Raw genomic sequence first — 24,170 nt, 5'->3', positions numbered from 1 at the left:
AGCATAAATAATCAGCTTGGTAAGTTGATTTTTAATAAATGGTCTGGTGCTCATATAGTGTATTTCTACTCTGAGCATCCAAATCACTGTCTTGCTGCAAGCCTCATTCACCCACACATCCAAACAAGCGTCTTCCCCCCAGTGTTTAAATGCTTCTAACCTAACACTCACACTCCAGTGGAGTCTAATAAAAATCTATGGTGTTTCACAAAATATAGCTTCAGAAGCTGCTTTCTCAGAATTATTCACACTCCAAGGCAGCAATCTCCGCTTTGGTAGCAATTACATCCACCAGACTTTCCCCATTTTTCCATTTAAGGTTTTTAACAAAGGAGTTAGCTCATATATCAATCATTTACAAGACTTTTAATTCCTAAAAACATGTTGAAAGATGACTATTTGTGGTTTCTGGCATGAAGAATGGTTAAAAATGTGATTCCGGTGACACTGAACTTGGTATTCTTGTTGTGGCACAACCATCTCTTGGATTCACAGAGAATGATCTGAAAAAAATGGTCCATTGAGCAGCAGTTCAGAGAATGGGCTGACTGCTTTGAGCTGGCAGGAAGGTGACAGTAACTCAAATAACTATTTGTTACAAACAAGGTGTGCAGAAGAGCATCTCTGTTATCATGCAACAAATCAAACCTTGAAGCAGAAGAGCTACAGCAGCAGAAGACCGCACCAGGCGTCACTCCTATCAGCTAGGAACAGGAAACTGAGGCTACAAGTCACACAGTCTCATCAAAACTGGACAACAGAATAGATGCTTCAGTTTTTTTGACTGATGAATTTCGATTTTCGGTGTGACGTTCGAGTGGTAGGTCCAGAATTTGGTGTAACCGACATGAAATCATGGATTCATCCTGCCTTGTATTCACAGTTCAGGCTGCTGGTCGTGTAATGGTGCGGAGGATATTTAATCGGCATACTTTTGGCCCCTTAGTACTAACTGAACATCATTTAAACACCAAAGCCTGTTAGCCTGGAGTTATCAGTACAAATAAACACCTTTGGGATGTGGTGGAACAGATTCACATCATGGGTGTGCAGTCAACAAATCTGCAGCAGCTGTGAGATGCTATCATGTCAATATGGACCAACACCTCCAAGGAATGTTTTCAGCACCTTGTTGAATCTGTGCCATGAAGACTTAAGGCAGTTCTGAAGGCAAAAGTAGGTCCAAACAAGTGTAACTAATAAAGTGGCCAGTGAGTGTATTTCTGTCCTGGAAAATGCAAATTTGCTCACATTTTGTTAGAAAATCCTTATTTGTACATTTAAGATGTAAAGAAATAGTCTAAAAAAAATAAATAAATAACCGCCCCTATGTAAATAATCAGCTAGGGAAGTCTGATGCTAATATCGGTTAGCTAAAACTTTTAGTCTATTCACTTGTAGTGTTTCCAAAAGAACAAAAAACAAAAAACAAAAAGAGCCACATTGTAAATGTTTTATGAGCAGACTGAGTTTCGAATTCCTGCAAGTAGCATTTGTAAGTTTCACTTCCACTTGCTGTTCCTTGTTTTCTCCTTAAGCTAATTTAGCTAACTACTATGGAAGCCCGTTTCCGCAACTAAAAAACAAACAAAAAAAACAAGTATCCAAGTTATTTTCTTGAAATTTCGACGTATTAACTCGAAATTTTGAGTTAGCTCCGCCAATCAGTAATCTACGTGAATGAGGTCACTTTCTTGTTACCCGGAAGCATATAGCGCAGAGTAACGCGCACTCAAAACTGGATCGCAACAAAATGGCACTTTCGCGAGTACGTTTACTGATATTAACGCCATGTGATTCAGCTAAAAACACAAGGATTTCATCATTTTTTAAGCCACGCTGAAAATACTCAGCAATCTGTGCATTCATGACTGGATGTAATAGCGGTAGCTTAGCTGTAGCATTTGTACCTGAGGGCTTCAGGTAACAAGGAAATGACATCATTCACGTAGATTACTGATTGGCAGTGCTTTTCTCAAAATTTCAAGATAATAAGTCGAAATTTCAAGTTAATAAGTCGTATTTTGAGAAAATAAGATGAAATTTTGAGAAAATAACTCGAAATTTCGAGTTATGGATCCTTTTTTTTTTTTTTTAGCCCTGCAAGGTAGTTTATGGCTTCCATAAACTACCTTGCAATGGTAACCTCATATTTAATGCCCCAACATGAGACATCTTTTCATGCAAACAGCAAAACCAGTTTCAGGTAAGAGCAGTACAGGAAATGTTGATTGTTGGTAAAATTATAAATGGATACAGTGCTTTTCTGTTCAGGCTGAGCACTCAAGGCACTTTTAAATACAAGACTCATTCACCCAATCATACAAGACCTTTTTTTCCTATACCGTAACATACTGTCTAATATTCATAGACGCACTCACTCACCAATGGATGCATGGAGGCAACCCAGGGTTCAGTATCTTGCCCAAGGATACGTCAACATGCAGACCTGAGAAGTTTGGTTGATGACCCGCTCATCCTCCAGAGCCACAGCTGCCACCTTTTGGTGTATCAGGAGAAAAGAATCCTAAGATACCACAAAACTGTCAAAATGTTGCCTTTCTCCAACTCTCACTACAAACTTGGATTTATTCTCTGTGTTTGAGCAGCATATGAGAATTTTTTGGCAGGACTGCTCATGGTATGGGGTGAGCTCTCATTCCTACAGCACAACAAAAATAGAAAAACATGTCAGCGCAGGAGGTTAATGCTATTCAGTGCCAAAAACTGCCTTGAGTAGTGCGCCTGGGATGTTATGTTTGGCACCCGTACGCGCATCAGTAAAGAAAATAAGGTTAATTGAAAAATAATGTTGCCTCATAATTTAATATATGTTTTCAAACTCCTACAGAAACCAAGCAGTCTGTAAATTCCTCTCGGCCTTGGCAGCGCTTCATCTTAGCCGAGCGGCTGGACTAACAGGGACCCATAACATATTACTCCTTTCCCTGCAGTTCATGGCAACCCAACACTCCTGACACAAGCTCACCCCCGGCACCCCTGGCTGCCAAGCAAAACACCTGGCATCTGTATGAGAAGGGCGCCAATTTCACAGTGACTGCCAGGCGGTCAGCTGAGCCTCTGCCACACACATATTGGTAACATGTGTGTGAGGGCAAAACGATACGGATGCTCTGTGTGTCCGTAACGACAGTTTGTGTGTATGCCTGAGCCCAGAGCAGGTGTGTGTGTGTGTGTGTGTGTGTGTGAGACAGCAGTGGAAGCATACAATGTGTCAGAAGAGGAGGTTAATATATGAAGAGTGTGCACATGATGGACAGCTTAGTCTGGGACCTCTATAAAACCAGTTTGGCAACCTCACTCAGTACTTCTGGAAACATTTATAACTTTATATTCAAGAGCAAAAACCGCACTGGTGTATGATAACTCGCATGCATGTCGAGTGCTGGACAAAGTGAATATATATAATCTAATACTGTTCCCAGTGTCTCAGTGACATTGATGCATTTCCCAGTTGCGTGCTTTCTCTCCCCGGCTGAAGTTTTGTGTGTGTCAGAGGCCAGGGCTGGTGATGAAAGCCTGATGGATGGGGTCCAGGGGTCACGGACTTCAGCTGTTGTTGGCCACATCACAACCCGGCGAACCACACTGCTAGCCCCAAGTTAACACCAGAGTCCACAAGGCTCTTTGGTGTTTTTCATCACCGGAGCGATAGGAAAGTGGAGAAGGCTGGGAGAGATGAATGAAGAGAAAGTTCTGGAGGGTTTGGCGTTAAGGAGTCCAGCAGCTCCGAGGCTACGTAGCCAAGAAGCAAATAAACAATGCAGAGCTTTTTCCTGAGAGTAAAACTTTTCTGCTGCATTCAGGCTGGAGCAATAAACTGTACATAAAAGATGAATAAAGCTGTGTCTGTGGAATCGCCTCGTGGCATTGCCATCTTGTTTTTTTTTGTTGTTTAAACAGAAAGTATCCTTTTTGAACTGAGGCGATGGAGCCGTGCTAACACTAGCTGACTCGCTAAGCAAGGTGCAACGATAGCCTACAAAGTGAGTGTCACTCACGAAAACTGGACCACAGGTATCTTGGAAGGAAACTGGGAGATTCATTTTAGTGGAGGTGAAGCCCACTGGTGAGTGAGAATTAATTCCAACTTTAATCTCAAAGAAAACTTAACTGGGTGATTTATTAAAACAAACAAATAAGTAAATAATAACCTGAGTGCAGATGTTATGAAGGGGAAATTAGCTCCAGAGGCCAAATGTCTAACTGGTTGTAAACATGTTAGTTTTTGCTATTAAGTCGGCCGTTTTAACATTAGAGTCTGCTGGGAATGACTTGATTTTGATCACAGCCTCAAGTGGCCATTTGAGGAATTGCACCTTGGCTTCACCTCTCAGCCGTACAGGTTGCTGCTTTGTGCAAGCTCACAGCAAACAGACGTTGAAACCATTCAGTTTCAAGTATAGGAAATATATTTACATATCCCAGAAGCTCCCAAAAAGCAGAGGAAGAAATGCTGCATGTAGCTTACTGACAAAAGCTTTGTATTTATGTTTTCTCCTGCAAGGTTCGTCTACCTGAAGTGGTACCAGCGTTGGTGCAGAATACAATAAAAGACCTGAGTGTTTCTGATAAAGCATTTCACACTGTGTGAGGTTTCAGGTGCTCAGTGAACCTGCCCCAAAAGCGAAAAAGAGGGGAGAAAAAAATCCTGCTCCTCTTAATAATGGGATGTACAAACCTTTCATTGTTGCTACTACGATGTCATCAGCACTGGAAAAAAAGGGGGGCTGCTGTGCCAGGAGCGGCGGCCCCGTTTCCATGGCGACAGCTTTGGAGTAAAAGATGGTGGTTGGTGGCTCGGCTGTGGTGTGTGGGCGAACAGAGAGGCAGCCAGGAGAGCCAACACTGCTTTCAGGGTAAATATGGTCCAAATTAACGGTGTTGCAGAATCGACTTTGCAAAAGAAGAAGACGAAGGAGAAAAACACAGAAAGACACATTAAGAAAAAATGGATGTCTTAAACACAGCGCAAGGTGAAACCGAGCAAGAATATTGCACGGGATATGAAATTATTTCCAATATCAGCCCAAGTGTGGAAATTCAATTTCACAGTTCATGAACAATATCAAACAAACACGCTGGCTGAAAGAGCACACTCCAACTCGAGTGATACTGCATCAAAAGGCTACACAGCTGACATAAAAGCGAATGAAGTAGGTGAAGGGCAGGCTAACGGTTAACGGTAATCCATAACTCCACCAATCTCCATATTCAGGCCATTTAAACTGCACATTAGCCACCAGCTATTCCCATGGTCTGCCTCAGAGCTGGGGGGAGGTGGAGTGGGGATGTGGGCCTCCTTTCTAATGAACTGTATAATTAAATGAGAGGATCCGCTCGCACCGCTCCGACTACACTCCGTTCGGAGACCGTGATGCCTTAACGAGGGCTGAATTGAAATGAATGGCAGCAGGTGAAGGACAGAAGGACAGCGGGGTAATATGGCGGAATGTGCCTTTAATGAAGAGGATGAAAGGGGCCAGCGAGAGCAGGCCGAGGTCAGCTCGGGCATTTACCTTCGTTCTTGTGTTGCGAGGGTGTATGCTCCTCTATACTAGTCCTCCAGTATCTCTTGTACTCACATCCCCTCCATCTCAGCCCCTCCCGCCGACTTTGTCTTTTTTTGGGAGCTGTGTTGGAGACAGATAACTGCTTCAGCTCTCCACTTTGCCCTCCCCGGAGCACGCCTTTTGATTGACACATGCTAACAAGCAAAGGTGTACAACAGGGGCACCAGCAGAATAGGTAATGCTAAGAGAACATAACCAGGGAATTCTCACACTACCCCACGGTTCATGACAATCGACTGGGGAACAGCGTGTGCGTTTGCATTTTTTCATTTTTTATTTTAGTTCCACAAAAATGTGGGCTTACGAGGTGTCAAATTAATTCACGCAAAACACCCCCACCCCCTTCTCACATAACAGAGAAAAAGACGGGAGAGAATTTTTATTTTTTAAAGTCGGGAAAGAATCGCCAACAAAAGGAGGGGTGGGTGCAGAGAATAGATAAGTAGCTCTTAAGGAAGGATACGGCCTTTCTCGAAATCAGAGGTCGTGCAGCGGGGAGAGGAAAACGCCTTTTTTACATGGCGTGAGGTGATATGAGGCGCGAAAATACGTCTGTCAGCGAATCAACGGCCATGACCGCGGCCCGTCAGAGGGAGGGTGTGTCACGTGACTGCACTAAAAGCACTCCTTGTGGATGACCATGAACAAAGGCCGAGGCACTCTCGAAGGCTGTGGACGGAAGAGTAATTTCACTAAGATGGGTGTTAGAGCCAAGTGCTCCTGACAGCGATTCCAAAGCTTTTGTTTAATGGACTTAAAATGCAATTAATTCACGGATAATCAGTTGCTGTTGTTTATTATCTTTGGCAGCAGCGAGCTGACCACAAGCACTCGGAGGAGCCTGTTTACAGCGTACTTATTCTTTAAAGCACAGCGAAGCCAGCTTAAGTGCCACGAGTTGTGTTACCATCAGTGTGAATGAGAGGAGACACAGGAAATCTTGGCACGGCGCTCACTGTTGCCATCTCCGCTTTATAACAAACGTACTTGGAAACACCAGGAAGTTGATTCAGTTCATATGGACGCAGGCGTTGGAGACGGGCACTTCTTCAGTCTTGGCTGACCGCTAATCGATGGTCATGAGTATCATTCATGGAGAGCTGGTCAATGGCTGCAATCACAGCACTGTAAGACAGTGAAAGATGTACCCTCAGCCCCCCTCCTCAGTTCAGTTGGTCCGTCTTGACTTCCTGCTCAATCCAGCATTCCTTCATACCTAGGATGGCTTGAGCATCCATCGAGACACTACTAGTGTGCCGAACTAGTTTTTTGGCCAGGTCACACCTACGTAGCCATGAGCAGTGACCGCTTAATAAAATAATCTCCTTCTTAGTATGTTTGAGGGCCCTCTCTCTATTTGGCTCCTAAATTTTATAATCTACCAAAAACAAATGAGGCATTTTCATTCGCTGACGCTCCACCATCGACAAATTTAGACACCGGAATGTCTCATCAGACCACCCAAGGGAGGTTTTTACAATGTTTCATGCTTGTAATACCATGGCACGGTGCCATTACCATACTATCATCATGGAATTATAACTGCATGCCTTTCATAACAGTAAAGACGTGCTTTATAAGTACACACACACATGCGAGTGCTAATTAAGTAAACCAGTGGTTTCCAACCTTTTTCATCTGACATACCCACAGCTCTGTCACATGCACTTCATCAATGCCTCTTACATTCGGTGTGGTCTTTTAAGCTTATTTAAAACCAGATCTGAACTAGTTTCAGCTCCCCATTTAGACTATTATGGCTCTTATGGTTAGCAATACCTCAACCACCTATCAGTAACTGTGATTTACTGTTTTAACCATTTAACATGCAGCTCCTGTTAATAGTTATTTATGAGGTCTGTGTTCTTTATTTATTGTGTTTAGCTTAGAATTTATTTTTCCATATTTAGCCGATCGTTTCTGTTAATGCATACTTTTAGCTCACAACTTCATGCTCACTGTTGCCGTTTAGAACTATTTAAGCTGTTAATTCTAACAATTTCACTACAATGAACAAATAAAAGTGTTAGGTAGGCATATAGTGCTGTGCAAAAATCTCGAGCCATCCTTCGTTTCTTTATATTTTGCTTTCAAGGAGCCAGACCTTCTTATAATTTTGTGGTGTGGTGTGGTGAGTGGTCTTGAGCAATACCTCTTCAGGCTTTCTGAAGGTCTTTCAGAGTTTTACTTTGGATATTGGCTACTTTTTCACTCATTTTATCTCCAGTCCTTGTACCTGACCTCTTTAACAGGAATGTGTTTTTGTTGGTTGAGTCTCTCACACTGAACCAAAGAGTCATTCAACCATAAAAAAAGGCAAAAAAGTCAACGGACAAACCAGCGTTGTGTCTACAAGTAACAGACAACTTGGCAAAGAACCAGTTTTAATTTGTATCTTTAGGCACTTTGTTACGAGCAGCCTGTCACAAAAACATTTGTTCTCATTTCTTTTGTTGAATATATGAAATGCCAACGATAATGAAGTTTGACAGACATAAAATATTACTTTTGCATCAACAAGTGATTCCTAAAAAGCTATCAGCCAAAAAATTTGACATATCTTGGCATGGTGTGCAGTGTGTCCTTGAGAAAACTGTACAAGTCGAGGACAAAAGAAGTGGCAAGCCTGAAAAACAGCATTTACAGCACAGGAACAGTATCTGAAAGAAATAGGAAAAAATCCAGCAAAGACCTGACACAGGACCTGAGAGATGCACCTGACACTTTAGTTAATCACTGAAGGAAGGAAACTGCAAAACAAAAAGGCTGATGTATTCCAAATTACACAAATACTGGACTGAAAATCAGCGGCAACAGGTCTGTTGGCGTGATAAATCCAAATGTGACATTTTCACGTTCAAATCATTGTCAACAGACACGAAGGAGGTTAGGAGCGCGGTACAACAGTGTCTAGAGCCATCTGTAGAACATGGTGGAGGGTCCGCCATGATTTTGGGCAGTATTTCAGCCAGTGGCTCAAGACTTTTGCACGGGTAAACTGTTAAAAATGTTAAAACAGCTAACAGAAAAAGTGGGACTCTTTTGTTTTAGCCCAAAGTGTGGCTAGCAGTTGAAACTGTTGTAGCTATACCTTGAGCTAAATATATATAGCATATGAGCAGGTTTAGCTAACATGTTTATCTATACTGCTAGCTACTGATTTTAGCTGTTAGCCATACTCCTACAGATATTAACATTAGGTTTCCAGATACTGAAAAAAATACATAAAGTTAAGAAATATGTGAATCAGTTGTGTAGTTTTGCATGTCTGCTGTTTAATTGTGGCTTTAAATGGTTATAACCTTCTGGTTTAATCACACAGAGGTCCGCTCAGTTCTTTAATTTAATTGTATTTTTTTAAGAGGAGTTGAGCTTATCTTACCATGTATGCCTTCAGCTACTGCAGAAGTGTCTCCTTTATGGGGACTATGAGTATAAAACATAAGAGACTTCTGGAGCACTTGATTTCTTCCTCTGACTCACTTAAAACTTTTCTATAACAGCTTGTGTAATCAAACAAGCTATTACAGATGCACTAGTTTTCCCTGCCTGTGCTTGATTAGTTCAACATAGACCTATTAGGAAGAAACTGTGGACAATTTCTGACAGTTTTGTCATCACAGGATGCTCAGCAGACAGCTGGCGGTTCCCTTGCTTGTTTATCCAGCTTTCATCTATTCTAGTTTGTGACAAGCACGGCATTTCTTACTATATATGATATGTGTCAAAATAAGCATTTGTTTATACTAGTACTTAGTCAGACAGGCTGCATCTCCTCTGAAGTCTTACATGTTTCCTGTCTTTGGGAAATAGTTAATTTGTTTAAAACTGGTTTAAAGAGAAGGATTGATCAGCTTTTATCTGCCTGTGCTCGTCTGTTTGGAAGGTCTATTCCAGATCAGACAGGAGAGGGTCAGGGGAATGCAGAGAGGCCCGGTCCTTATGGGCCTCGATGCTAATTAAACCTAAACTGATAGAAAAAGCCTTCTCCACACTAATTATTCCCCATTTCAAGTCTAATTTCACCAATCAGTGCCATCTTTATTTCTGAGAGCAAATTGGGCAGTAATCATTTTCCAGTGGAGATTTCCCTGCCTCTAATTGTTGAAGATGATTTAGTCATTATCGGAATGCTGGCTACTCTTATCAGTCATCTCACAGGGCAAATTTATCTAGAGATTGTGCTCAGAGACATTAAGCTGGATATTATAATGAATTTTTAAAGTGATGACTCATGGTGTTGTCTTAGTCTGAGTGTTTCATATACGTGTACTCTAGCTAACAGGTGAAATGAAGCAGAAATGGGATGAAATGAAACGGTGTGGCACAGCCTGAGAATATTTATCAAGATATTTAATGGAAAATAGTTGTACAAAACAACAACAAAAAAGTTGTGCACTTATTTGACAGCAAGTTTAAATCAAACCACCATTGACACAATTCGTTTTCAGTGCAGTGACTCTTAGCGGTGATATGTTAAAGGATAAAATGTATCATTAATGTCTTCCACGAGTTACAAGGAGTCACACAGCTTACCATAAGAGCCTGCAGCCTGCAGCAGATCAAGATTTATACATTTTATTAGAAGCGCTACAAAAATATCACTTATCTTATTTGCAAATTCAGTTAGACAGTTAATGAGCACGGAGTAAGCCACGTCCAGATAAGGAAAGGTAAAAATACAAAAAAAACAGATGAAGCAGTGTGTTAGCAGGATGTAAAGGAAGTCCAAACGACTAAACATCAAGGACAAGAAGGGGGTGTTACTTCCTTTTCCTGTTTGTCCACTTTAGCTTCCCGTCTCTCTGTGCTGGAGCAGTCTGACGGGTGATCCCTCTTTAATTTCCTTCAGCTTGATCAGCATGTGCAAAATGCGAGTCAGCTCTGCTTTCATAGCTTTCAATACACTAGATTGTATATGTTTGGCACGGAGTTTACTCGATATAATTTATTTAACTTCATTTAATTTCGACATCATAAAATCTTGTGTCCTCTTCTTATACACCACGACACACCAGCAAATATATACACGCAGCTGGAAACATAAACACATAACACACAAATCTCCCTTTCTCAAAAAAATAAGCCTTATTTGTTTTTTTGCATTTCAGCTTGATTACATGAATCAACATGGCAAAAATTCCACTGATGCACACTGGCGGCCCAGGTGACAGCTGATATGTTTCACAAACACGCTCTCTTTATGTTACTTGTATTTGTACGGTTTTAAACCGCGCCTATCATGGGATTCTTCCGTCTTGGGTCAGGCTGTCTTTCGTCGCCGTAGCGATAGCGGTCGGGGCTGTTGTAACGCTCCCTGGCGGCAGGGTTTCTCTCTGGGCTGGTGTAGCGGCCGGGGCTGGCTTGTCGATATCCGTCTCTTCTCCCTACGGTGTCGTAGTACTGGCGCCCTCTTTGACCCGCGGAGGGTGACGGAGGGACGTCCTGTCTTAAGGCAGCACGGTGCTGCTGTCCTGCCTGGGAAGACGGGTAGTAGCGGGGATTGTTGAGCGGCTGCTGGGTGCTTGACTGAGGGATTGGCAAACGGCCCGAGTTACTGGCACCTGGAGCGTCCTGATAGTGGTTGGGGCCGGAATCTCTTGGCACAGGTCTGGAGTGGGTGGGGTAATCATATGGATCCCTCCTGAAAGGAAAAAGATGGTTGGTGTTAGAATTCTGTTAGAGTCCTGGCTGCAGGATTATTAGACGCAAACAGTCAGGACAGACACATGCATTTACACACAAATACAGATGTATGGTTAACAGTATAGAGATGTCAACATTTAAGACTAGTTTAAACTGGTTTGGAGATGTGGACGTGCCAGAGATTTGGGCCTCCTTTGTGGTAAGCCGCCTTCTGTTATTCAGTTTATGTGGCGAGGCTGCGGCCTTGGCAGGATCGAGTTGTGGGGGGGAGGCCGTGGATGGAGAGATGCCAAGAGATAACAGCAAATGCCTCGGTAAGCATATATGAGGTTGTGTGTGTGTGTTTTTAGCTCGTGTGTGCAGGAATGTGTGTATGTGTGTCCCTCGGGTCTGCAATAACGAGGCAGCCAGCTGGAAGTCTCCGGTTCCCTCCCCACTAGCTGTGGGTGATTAGGGGCTAAACCCCAGGGTAAGGCGACCCGCGGGGCTCGGGGAGACGGAAGGAGAGAGAAAGTGAGACTGGAGAGGGAACTAGAGAGAAAGTGCGAGAGAGGGGGGAGAAAAAAAAGAGAGACACAGGAGAAAAGAAAAGGGAGGGCTGATCACCTTTCATTCAGGCCCAAATGTTTTCCGTCTTATGTGCTGTTTCCAGTGCTGAGTGACACACAAGTCAAGCTACAGCGAGTAAGCAAATCTAAAAGTCAGGTCTTCAGCAGCCTAGCTGTAAGGGAAACTCTCTATTTATAAAAGTGGTGAGGTGCAAGAGGACTGTCAACATCTTAAATTGTACGTTTTGGCATTCAAATTATATAAAAGTCATTTTGGCAAACATCTCTGCTTTCCGGACAATTTAATATACTACATGAGCTAATTTAAACTACGCATTTTTACCATATGTTCATATGCTGCAAAAATCCTTTGGAACTTCCAGGATTTTTCACATTGATTACTTAAAAAATGTGGCTCATCTAAGTCACAATTTCTAGACCAAAACATGCCTTTACTAAAAATCAGTACTCAGGATTACATAAGGACCTTTGTGCTAAAGACTTCTCAAAAGTTACTTGGAGTCACGTGTTCCCATTAAGGAGGTGGCTATTGACAAAGCTGCACTCTCACTAAATACTGGGCAATGTCTTGAGCCCAACTACTTTCACAAGACCTTAAAAGAAGCATTAAAAACGCTGCATCAGCTTATGGAAAGACCTAGGTGTCCATCAGTCCATGTGGGAGACGTTATCATACAAAGATCTGGAGCATGTTCTGTGGATGGATTAGACAAAAGCTGCAAAGTTTTCAGAATCAAAAAGGCACTGACAACACCAACACGTCACTGCTAGTGTGGAGCATGGTGGAGGTAGCTTCATGGTTTGGGCCTACTTTTATTGTGGGCCTGTACACTATTGAGGGAACAATGGATCACCATTACGCCAAGGGATTTTACTCAAAAAGAAAAAAAGAAAAGACTTCAACAGAAGTTGTGTAAAGCCACAAGATGCATGACCCAAGAGATAGAAGAAAGTTCTACCAGAGTTCTGACCTTTACCTGGATTAGATGAAGTGGCATGACTTTACGAAGGCTTTTTAATCAATACATCCCAAAAATATTGATAAACTGATAACCCAGAATTCCCCCTCATTGTTGTGCAAGACTGATTGGAAACTGACTGAAGCTGTTGCTGATAATGGAGAGTCTACTAGTTATCAAATCCAGAGTTCACTTCCTTTTTTACGTGTGCTTTTCCATCCAAGACAGTGAGTAATTAGTGAGTTCAACAAAGACGTGACAAGAGAGACGTGGTAGTACATAGATCGGTAGTGTGTGTTGCCAAAGAAAATTAATAATGTGATTCAGACTGAGATACAGTAGGCTGTATTTGATACTTTCGTTGTGTGGACATCACAAACAAAGTAGTAGTTGTTATTCTTTGTCTTAATTTGCACAGAGTGTTCTTGGAGCAGGCATGCAAAATTGATGCCCTCATAGTTTAGTGTCTACGCCAAGTGGATCAAGGACACATCTAAATCCTGCAGGACACCGTTCCTTGAGGCCTGGAGTTCCCCCACCCTTGATCTACACGGACAAAACCATGGGGTCACAACATAACTGGCAGGCACATATGTCTTCATGGGGCCTGTAGTTCAGCCTCTATGACAAAATATATACATGACAAACTTATGACACTTGGACCTAGGTGGGCACAACATGGTGCACTCTAGTTTGAAAACTATAACACTGGCACAATTCCTTCCTTGATTATGGAAAACATGTTTCTTGAACAGACAACACTCCAACTTGCTACTTTAAGAACTGCTCTGACCGCCACATGAGCAGCACAGGGCTGGCTATTGTTCAAATTGCTCTGGTGGTATATCAATCAGCAACAAAGAACAGCCAAACAGATTTAGATATTTACTTCCCACCCTTCAAAACTGGCTCCTGCTGTAGTTATTATACAGAAGCCTTGAGCTTAGCCTTTCCCTTGTTCTGTAATCATATCCCTCCGTCTCCTCTGTCCACTCCCATGAGTCGAGCTCAGCACCTGTTGACTGGCCAATTAGAAGGACTCACTCACCACAGATTGGGTAGCGCACAGCTTGGTTGTGAGTGAGTGTGCGTCTGTACTTGTGCCTTTGCAGACTTCCCATGAGGATATTCATGGACTGCGGTGACGTGAATTTCTCTAAGTGTGTGTCCGTATATCAGTACGGCGTGGGCTGCAAGGCTTGACCACCCAAACAGAGCAGTGGGACAGGATACACAGGTGGTCCCAACAATGAACAGCACTGCTTTGTCAGTCAGTAGAGCCAAGATGGAGTTGCACATGCACAAAGACTTGCACTGCCAAGGCTTGAGATAAAGAGCAAAATGGGTTGAAAAGAGACAGAGGAAAGAGAAGATTCAGAGAAGTAGAAAAAGCAACAATATGAAATGAAGACATGGGGGAGAGAGAAGCAGAAATAAAATGTGGGTAAAAACAACGTAGTCCTGCTTGGAAAGCTCTGCAAGGCAGGAATGGAAAGGGATAGACAGAGAGGAAGCGAGCCGAAGGTCAACCTCCTCATTAATCCAGATTAAATGGCGAAGGCCACCAGGGGAGGCGATGAGAAGGAATGAAAGAGGGATGGAGCGATACGTGGACAGAGGGGGGAGAACACCTGGGTCCTCAATCCGGCTCAGGGCCACCCAAACAGACAGGAACCACCGCTGGCTTCCCCTTTCTTCTTTCATCACTCCTTATTTTTTCCTCCCTCTGCAATCTTCAATTTCCACATCTTTCAGACGTGCATATTCATCTTTCTCTTCTTCTCCTTTAGGCTTTACTTGTCTCTCCATCGCCTATATAACCTCTGCTTAGTAGCAATTCAGGAAACGTAATCACCTCGGTCCTCTTTAAGATAAGGCCAAAGCAGTATTAGAACAAACAAATATCAGAGTAACCCTTTAGTGCTACACTAAAATTGGATTTGCTGACATCCATTTATTTTCAGTGCTAATATTTATAGCTGTATAAAATTTTAAAAGCTAAATAGTTAAATTATCTCATTCTGCCATGTCCATTTTCTAAGAGTTAAAGTAGGAGGGATAAAGTTCTCTTGGATGCTGGGATGGCCTGGTACCCCTGCTTGGTAGCTGTATACACTACAGAGCTACCTTTTTATGAATCTACATAGAAGTGAACAGGACTAGTATTAGCAGTTCCAGAGAAGCTAGCACCAACCAACTAATTGATAAGTGCTTTGGCAAATTGTACTGCTCATTCTGACAGACGCAATGTTTTCCAATGACTGACTGAACCCCTAATAATGACAAAGTTGCTGGTTTCAGGCAATTAGACCTGAAATTAGGCAACACCAGTAAAGGACACTGGTTAAACCCTTTACTTCCAAGACTGTGAAAGCACTGCATGTAAGCAAACATGGATGTGTTAGTAATGACGTGACTGTCTACCACCATTTGACAGCATGTATCCGTGTGTGTTTCCGGTCAAGCAGCTGGGGGATTAGGGCTTCCATGGGCCTCGGTGACCCTTAGGGAATTTCTCATCCCTGGGTCGCACAGCTGGCTCCAGCCTGGTTGGGAGACGGACGGGAGTGGACGTCTTCAACTCCATATGAGTTTTTGTGGGTGGTCGGTAACCTGAAATGTCCTCAACCAACTTTGGATTTATGCAACATTTGACTTTCACATAAATTATAGTTGAATTTAGTGGAGCTAAATAAAATATCGTGAACGAGAGAGCGCGAGCCAGAGAAGAGTGCATGGTCGTGTTTGTACATTCCAAGCGTCAGAATGAGATCCCTGTTTACTTGATAACTTACGTAACGCACTTCACGGGCCTGTTTGTGTGCAACGTAGCAAATGAATACGGGGAAACGGAAAAAGAAATGTGAGGCCTAAAGACAGAGAATAGAGGCCGACAATGTGGAGTTTTAGACACAACTTGCATTAACTCAGATGTAAAAAGATTTTCTTGTGTACTGATTAACCCGTCTCACGCTAACGGCATAATAACTGTGCTGCAGCTCACTCAGGACAAATGGGAAATTTCCTCCATAGCTCTTACTTTTGACTTATTTCAAAGCAAAAAAAAACAAAACAAAACTCAAACATGCCAAACATGGCAGATTCCTGCCGGATTAAAATGTTGTTTGCTGTCGGTAATGACAATTAGAGGGGCTCTGCCAGCACTGCTAATCTGGTTTGAAAGGAGCTTATGACAACGACAGACAAGCAGACAGTAGGTGTGTTTCCATTCAGCTGTCAGGAAAGTTTCACACACACTTTAGAAATGTCAAAATAAAAAAATAAAATTAAAACATCACATGCAAATGAGAGGGTTCCACGTGCGACGCTGGAACAAATAAACAGGTCTGAATGAATGTCAAAAAGCAGAACGGGAGACTTTCAAGAGTGATTCAGTACATGCCAGGCTGCTGTTATTACCACTGAATGTGGTAGCTGTGATATTATTAATACAGCTGCCATTAGCCTCAGTAACTTACAGATGACATTTAACAGTGTGCCAAGTCACGTTTGATCTATTTGTACAATTTGCCATTATTATATCCTTATTTATTACTTATAATACTCCCTACTCTAAAAACGACCACAAGTGGAGAAGAAACAGACACTTTTAATGAGGCAAATAACTTAAAAGTCAATTTTTATTTTTATTTTTAGCTTTCCCAGACTTTTTGGCCATTGGTTGCTCATAATTTGCCTCAAGTGACCTCAACTGCTCATATGATGGGACAGAGCAATGTCTTACAGAGCCTTCACACCTCGGCTCATGCGATGACTCGCATGATTTAATAGTGGGTCAACAAGCCTCAGGGCCCCTTCGAAGAAAATGACCCCCACATGGGGTTAAATACTTGGTACTATCCATCAGTTGTTTCTGAACTGAAGAAGCCTCTTGGATGAGAGGCCAAACGTCTTCCCGAACCAAAAAGAAGTCCAGCTGCCATCATTTCAAATAATTAAGCTTAACACATCTTGGACGGTTGAGAGCCTACATGGACATGTTTCTAGAGGTTGCTGGCTGCTATCAGGCAAAACTGGCCAAAAAGAGAGTACTGCACCAAAATCCTCCTTGTGAGTGCTTTGGTCACTAGTAGATGTACATGTGTGTAGTTTGCATGGAAGACACAGACTTGACTACAAACACTAGCCGAATGGTAGTAAAAAGCAGATAACTTGGTGTGTTTCATGTAAACTATCGGTGACTCCAGAGATCCAAACAATCACGAGAAGGTTTTCGCCAACCAGTCAGGGAATGCACGTTTTTTGTTAGCGACTGGTGGTTATTGGGGTGTCACTGAACAATTTCTAGGTCTATCTGACTAAGGCTTTAGCAGCTGATTCAGAGTGACTGACATTAACTTTTAGGAACACACATATTTTCCTCTCACTTAAACTAGGGGCTGGCAATCTTCAACACCAAAAGAGTGTCAAAAGAGGCATTTTAGCCCCTCCTACCAAAGAAAATGGGGAGATAAAGAGCTGCACATGTGTGGGGCGTGGATGTCACATTAGTTTTTTTTTTTTTTTTTTTTAAAGCTTGCACGAGCAACAGCTGAGGGACTAAAGGGCCGCGGGCTGTCGACCTCTGACTTAACCCTCCACTGTCCCATGTCTAAAATAGCAAAAAACGTAACATCAAATGGTTAGCAGTCAAGTGACTTCAAAACCTCAGTTGTCTTGGTCTGTGCATGATCCACTAAGGAGCTTCACCACTGGTTGTATGGTGTGCCACCTCTCGTCTCCACCCTCATTTATGTCTAGTTAGCCTTGAAAAGCTAAATTAGCAAGCTGCTAATGTTAGTCGAGACACTTGCAAACATCCTGACGTTACTCATAATTGTATCTCAGCTGTATACAAGCTTCACACTGTCACAATGCTTTCACCTTGCAGCACTTTAGCAGTCTAAAACTGACATTTGTATGTTTCTATCGCTATACATCAGTGACATACTGCGTGCTGTACACACACGTATACTGAGTGTCAGGATACCACAGTTTCCCCACTCTTCCCGCTGATAGTGCCTCCTGTTTTACTGACCGCATTTGCTTCCTCTCAGACATGTTTAGTTAGGCAGCCTAAAAAATGGTTCTGGGTTCTTCACCCTGTTGCACATGCATTCCAAGAAACACGACACAGCAGCTTTTATTCATTTTTCAGATTTCTGCTAACAGGCAGAACTGAAAAGGAGGCAAATTCATGCAATACAAAGTGAAAAAAAAGCAAGAGCAATGAATTGTTTCCCCCTTCCTGTATGGACAGGACTCTTGTCTCTATTTGAACAAGAGTGGAAACCATTTAGAAATCCAGCAAAACACTGTATCTAATTTTAATGTTACTTTCTTCAAATGTGATGCATTCACAATTTGAGAAAATGGAGACAGTGTAAAGTGAGGCGGAAAAAGGTTGGCTGCATTGAAAAAAAAAGACAGACTATGTTTAGCAGGAGACAGGCAGAGAGACAGATGAGACACCCGTCTGTCCCTCTGAGGTCTATATAGCGCAACAGTGCAAGGTGTGATGTGAACCATGGGGCCCACGGGAGTGGAAAGCTGTAATGACACGCCGTCTAATACATCTGACTCACACTTTGAGAACATCATCACCATATACCACACTCTCAACCACCCTCTGAGAGCCTGAGAGTGTGTGTGTGTGTGTGTGTGTGAGTGTGTGAGAGAGAGAGAGAGAGAGAGAGAAAATGATAGAGTGGATATTACATCCATAGCTATGCATGTGAATTTGTGCTGGGAGTGCATATGATTACATATTCTGCAGTGAAAGAAAAACAGGAGTATCCATGAGGGACTGTGAGAGAGTGTTGCCATTTAGACATCGCTTCTGCCGTATGATGGCGAAGAATGTGTGTATGGGGGTAGGCGTGTGAGGGGGGTTATCCTGCACCTGCCCCTAGGAAGCGGAAGGAGGAAATTATTAACACCCCCAACTGCCAGTGCCTTATTAGACCCCCCATACTTTCACCATCCTGCTCTCCCTCATTTGTCTTAAGTGTTGTACACTAAACAGCTGGAAAACAGCCATGTGTGTATATCGGACACGCGCGCACTCCGACTCCAAAAGGCGAAAAGTATGATTAAAGTTGGAGAAACAGCACTCTTGTGTAGAATAACATTAGCATTAATCACAAATAACCTTTAAAACATGTAGATAATAAAGGTAAATTTAAGGACTCAATGTAAATTTGTATAATGTAAAGGACAAAAAGGTGTGAACTCCAAGGACAGTAGTTAGAAATACAATTTTTGCATAATTTACACAAATGCGTACTTTTCTCAGAAATCATAAAATACCATAAAAGGAGCCCTCTGTTATTTAAAGCTGTAAATTATTATGGGACAGCCCACAATTTTACCCCCCCTCCCTCAGATTTGGTCTTCGATTTAACCACAAATCTATGAGTAATAAAAAAGAAGGAAAAGGAACTGCACCTCTTCTGTTTCAGGGTTACGTGGTAAGATATTCACAGAATCTCAGAAACTCCTTTTCTCAACACGAGAATGCCAAGGACGCCGCTTTCAACTCACAACAAGCCACAAGCCAGTTTTCATCAATACAAGCTGGACAAATAACTGTGCGTGCGGCTGGCTGTTTTTGTCATAAATTTTTAACTTTAATCCTTAAAATTCTGATTTTTTTTTCTTAACATTTGTACATTTTTACCAAATCACCCCAGTGCACTGTCCTATATAGAACTGTACAGGTGACTTGCCTGAGGAATGAGTCATCATAGACTATAAGTGATTATTTTGCACTGACCCTTCTCACTGAGGGGACGTGAACCAAAAACACGGCAGTAAAAGCCACTGTAACCCCTCACTCCCCTGAAAACACGGCTGTTAGTGTCTTCATGCAAAGAAATGCCTGCAAACTCTCAGACACAATCTCACAAAAAAGTCAGCTGACTGACATTTGCACATTGAATCTATTAATGTTCGGATAGCGAAGATGAGGGGAGCATGCAGATACATATGCTCGCACATCTGCCAGTTTTTGCGCTCACCTGTTAGTCAAATGATGACAAACAGGCATGAGTTGCATGCAAAATACATTAATTGCTCTGTTAAAAAAAAAACCCCAGCTGCTGCATCTCACTGCCAAACACACCCACGCACAGTCATTCATATGAATGTCTGCGCACACTTTTTCTGGGTAAAAATGTTTATTGTGTCATAATTTGCAGAGGTAGCAGCAGAATTAGAAGAAAAAAAGACCCCAAACAGACTGAAATGGCTTTAAATCAGGCAGTGACATCTGTGCCTGTGTTCTCAGGTTTCTTTATGATAAGTTGAGACCTTAGCCAAACTATTTCCTCTGGTCCGAACAGACCGCTCATCAATTATTGTAAAGATTGTTTATTTAAAGGATGTAATACAGTATATTTAGCAGATTGACATATTCATTAGTGTATGATGCATTTGCCAGATTCTCCAAATTCATCCTCGTCCACATGCACGTGCGCAGAGTGGGAGCGCTAATGGCACTGTGCTGAGCTGAGTGTTCGACACAGAGCAGGCCCACAGCACAGGAAACCATTAGCCACTCTGGTCCTGGCTGCTGAGGCAGCTCTGCTAATCAAACCAGCCTATGTCAACAACAGCGCTCGAAATTGGCTCTCACCTGCACGCACGTGCCTCATTTAAATGGACCCGTGTTTACACTCGCTGCTACTATATAGTGAGGATGGGTGGCCGGGGGGAGTAGGAGTGTGTACAGTATCGGTGACAGGTAACGGTGGGTCCAGGTGCAGAACGGGACCTTGGGGTTAGCAATGAGAAGGTGAGGAGAGACGAGATGCAGCAGGCCAAACAGACTGTATGTAAACTAAGAATAGGCGCTCTGGCAAAAGTCGCAGCGACATTCGGTGCCCCCGTTCATCGTGACGGTGATGTCATGTTTCTGGGCTCTATCATTTATTCGTCTGAAATCCAAAGCATTTAGCTGCTGCTGCTCCAGAGTGTCTGCACGAAGAAAAAACCCCCCCAAAATAGTCAATTTCCCATGGCAGCAAAAGTAGAAGCTATTACTGAGGCAGTCAAAGGTTGGATTTACTTCTTGGACAGTACTGCAGGGTAACAGAGACGTGCAGGGGAAAAGCAGTAAAGCAACACTTGATGGCAGAAGCACGTGAGATTTCTTTTTAACTAAACACAGAAACTTTCAGATCCTCTGCAGCACATTTCTCTATTAGCCCAGTCAGAGCAAACTAAGTTCACTCTGCGTCCACCGGATTGCATTCCCTTTTATTCTGAGTAAAGAGGAGAGCATTTGAATTCACGGTGACTCCCGCCTGTCCGTCTGTATTTGCGGACTAAATGTCACGCAGACTCGTACATGACAGTCTTTGTATTTCTCACCGAGCTTACAGGCACCGCTGTGGCATCAAAGTGTATATATCTTTTGTTTTATTTATAATGCCATGATTTCATTTCTCCCCCTTGTGCGCAGGGCCTGAGAGAGGGATGGGAAAGACAGAAGAGAAACAAAGAGAAGTAAGAGACGTATAAACAGAAGTGACGGAAGAATGCAGACAAAAGGATTGATGGAATCAGGGGGGAAAAAGCTGAAAAAGTGGAGTTATTGTAAACAGGTAGAGCTGCCGGTGCCTCGGCTGTGCGTGCGATAGAGCTGGTTAAAGCCCCTTCATTTCCTGCTGCTGATTCCATTACAGCTTTCTGTGTCTGAGCGCAAACGCTGTTAGCGGGACAAACATTTCTGCCTCTGCACACCAATGGCCCCACTCCGTCTTAAAGGCCCCCTAAAAAAGGGAAGGGTCAGTGCACCTCTTGGGAAATCAGTCGAATAAACCCGCACAGTGCTTCACACACACACACACACACACACACACACACACACACACTGCTTTCGATACTCTTGGGCTGCTTATTTATTAGTATTATTTAACAATAAAGCCAGGGAGGGGTGGGCCGCACAAACTTCTAAACCAATCGTCTCGCTTACTGAGCCATTACCAGCTGTTATGGGGCAAATGCAGAAAAAAAGCAGAGCGGAAATAAGAACTCTCTAGAACCCGAGGAATGAAATGACCTACGGAGACAATATACTTTAAATGAGTTAGAGAAGTTTAAAGTGAGTCATTCGACAGCTGGACGGCAGCGGGTGGGGACACAGGTGATCGCTCGTGAAGCTGGCAGATGCTGAATTGAGGTTTAATAAAGAAGGGACAGCAACAAATATCATTTCTCCACTGACCTTGAAAAGGCCGTATAAATTCATCAGGAGCTCAAAAACTTCAGGCGCTAACAATATTACTGCACTAAAATGATAATACACTTGCACTACGACTGTGTGAGACGCGGGACTCGAAGGTTTTATTTCCAGCTGGAGAAATAACAGTGTGGCAGAAATAAGTGATTAAATGTGACAATTGTTTAATACAGTACTTTTAGCTCAGCACTTGAGCCAGCCCTCATTTGTTTATAGCTTGCAGGGGAAATGGGAAACAAATGCAGCAATTTATTGAAATGAGTGCAAAGATACAGTTTTATGTCTGTCAGACTATCTTTGGCCTTTTTTTAGAGACTGGACAAAAAAATCTGTGTTTTTGTGACATGCTGCCCTCCTTGTTAAATGATGAATTAGCTGTGATTAACCACATTTTTGAAAAGCTGAGCTCAAATCTACCAGTCACATCCAGGCCTGAATACTGCCAGACCTGTTAAATCATGAAATCACTTAAATAGAGCCTGTCTGACAAAGTAAAGTAGACCAAAAAGATCTCAAAAAGCAACATATCGTGCCACAGATACTGTTGAGAAACAAAGTCACTGAAATTCATCAGTCTGGAAAAGGTTGTAAAGCGATTTCTAAGGCTTTGGGACTCCAGTGAACCACGGTGAGAGCCTTTATACATGAATGAAGAAAACTTTGAACAGTGGTGAGCCTTCCTAGGAGTGACCGGCCGACCAGAATTACTCCAAGAGTGCATCGAGGACTCATCCAGGAGGTCACAAAACATCCCAGAATGACATTAAAGGAACTGCAGGCTTCACATGTCTCAGTTAAGGTCAAAGTTCATGATTCAACAATAAGAAAGAGAGTGGGCAAAAATGGCGTCCATGAGAGAGCTAAAGGAGAAAACCACTGCTGACCAAAAAGACAACAAAGGCTCGTCTCAGTTTTGCCAGAAAATATCTTGGTGATTCCCAAGACTTTTAGTAAAATACTCTGTGGAGTAACGAGACAAAAGTTGGACTTTTTGGAAGGTTTGCGTCCTGTTACATTTCATAAAAGGAACATCACACCAACAGTCAAACATGGTGGTGGTAGTTTGATGGCCTGCAGCTGCTTTGGGATGACTCATTGTAATTGATGCAACCATGAGTGCTGCTCTCTACCAGAAAATCCTGAAAGTGGATGTCTGGCCGTGAGTTCATGTCCTGCAGTTCAAGGGTTATGAAGCAGGACAATGACCCAAAACACACCAGCAAGTCCACCTCGGAATAACTCAAAAAAATAAAAGATACAGGTTTTTGGAGTTATAGTCTAGACTTAAATGTGATTAAGATGCTGTGGCATGACCTTCAACAGGCCGTTAATGCTGAAAACCCTCCAGTGGGTGAATTAAAACACTTCTGTAAAGATGAATGGGCCAGCATTCCTCTACAGTGATGTGAAAGACTCATTGCCAGCTATCACAAATGCTTGACTACAGATGTCACTACCAAGGGTGGCCCAACAAGTCATTAGTTTTAGGGGGAAATTACTTTTTCACACAAGGCAACCTGTAGGTTTGAATTACTTATTTTCCCTTAATAAATTAAATCATAATTAAAAAAAAAACAGCATTTTGTAGTTACTTGGGTTATCTTTGTCTAATATAAAAACATTTTTTGATGACCTGAAGCATGCAAGTGAGAAAAACTTGCAAAAGTCAGACATCAGGAAGGAGGAAAATAATTTTTACAGAACTTGTGTTTCAATAAACAATTAAAAAAACTAAAGTACTTTGTTAAAAAAAAAAAAACCCCAAAACCCCAAAACTGGGATGCTTGGTGTGTCCAGCCTTATTGCGGCTCATCAGGGCCTGGGCATACATAACTGGAGTGAAAAGTGCTGAAACATGGTGGAGAAAGCCAAGAGGCTGTAAAGCCAGGAAGAGAGCATGTGCACTTTTCATGAGGGTCAGTTGAGAGTCCTTAAGGGACACTTTCCCACATAGCAGTGGATACTCAGCATGCTAAGGACAATCAAGAAGTTGGCCCCTGGTTTTTAAGGAGGAGCAGAGAGTGCTTGTTAAGAGCATACAGGATTCAGTCCCTTGTCAAATATTCAAGCACGAGGACCTCCTTAGAACGACTAAGTGCAAACACAGGTGCAGAGAGATGAACTTGCTCGGAGTCTTCATGAGTCCAACATGTCGGAC

The 24,170-nt window shown here is 42.6% G+C and overlaps 1 protein-coding gene and 1 long non-coding RNA gene across 2 annotated transcripts in view; both read right to left on the bottom strand.

The window, feature by feature from the left end:
• The window catches only part of LOC120436492, a 29,965-nt gene extending 24,293 nt beyond the window's left edge, over positions 1-5,672 (bottom strand). Inside the window, exons 1-3 of the long non-coding RNA XR_005610493.1 lie at positions 5,541-5,672; positions 4,703-4,917; positions 2,386-2,500 (exon numbers count right to left, since the gene is read on the bottom strand). This is a non-coding gene — a long non-coding RNA (uncharacterized LOC120436492). The remainder of the gene's footprint in view (positions 1-2,385; positions 2,501-4,702; positions 4,918-5,540) is intronic.
• A 4,257-nt stretch (positions 5,673-9,929) lies between these two features.
• The window catches only part of pard3ba (par-3 family cell polarity regulator beta a), a 196,539-nt gene continuing 182,298 nt past the window's right edge, over positions 9,930-24,170 (bottom strand). Inside the window, exon 24 of the mRNA XM_031738444.2 lies at positions 9,930-11,238. Coding sequence (XP_031594304.1) covers positions 10,821-11,238 — 418 coding nt within the window. The 3' untranslated portion in view covers positions 9,930-10,820. The remainder of the gene's footprint in view (positions 11,239-24,170) is intronic.

The sequence above is a fragment of the Oreochromis aureus genome, linkage group 23 (genome assembly GCF_013358895.1).
Source record: "Oreochromis aureus strain Israel breed Guangdong linkage group 23, ZZ_aureus, whole genome shotgun sequence".
Classification (NCBI taxonomy): Eukaryota; Metazoa; Chordata; class Actinopteri; order Cichliformes; family Cichlidae; genus Oreochromis; species Oreochromis aureus.
This window is presented reverse-complemented; position numbering and strand designations above follow the sequence as displayed.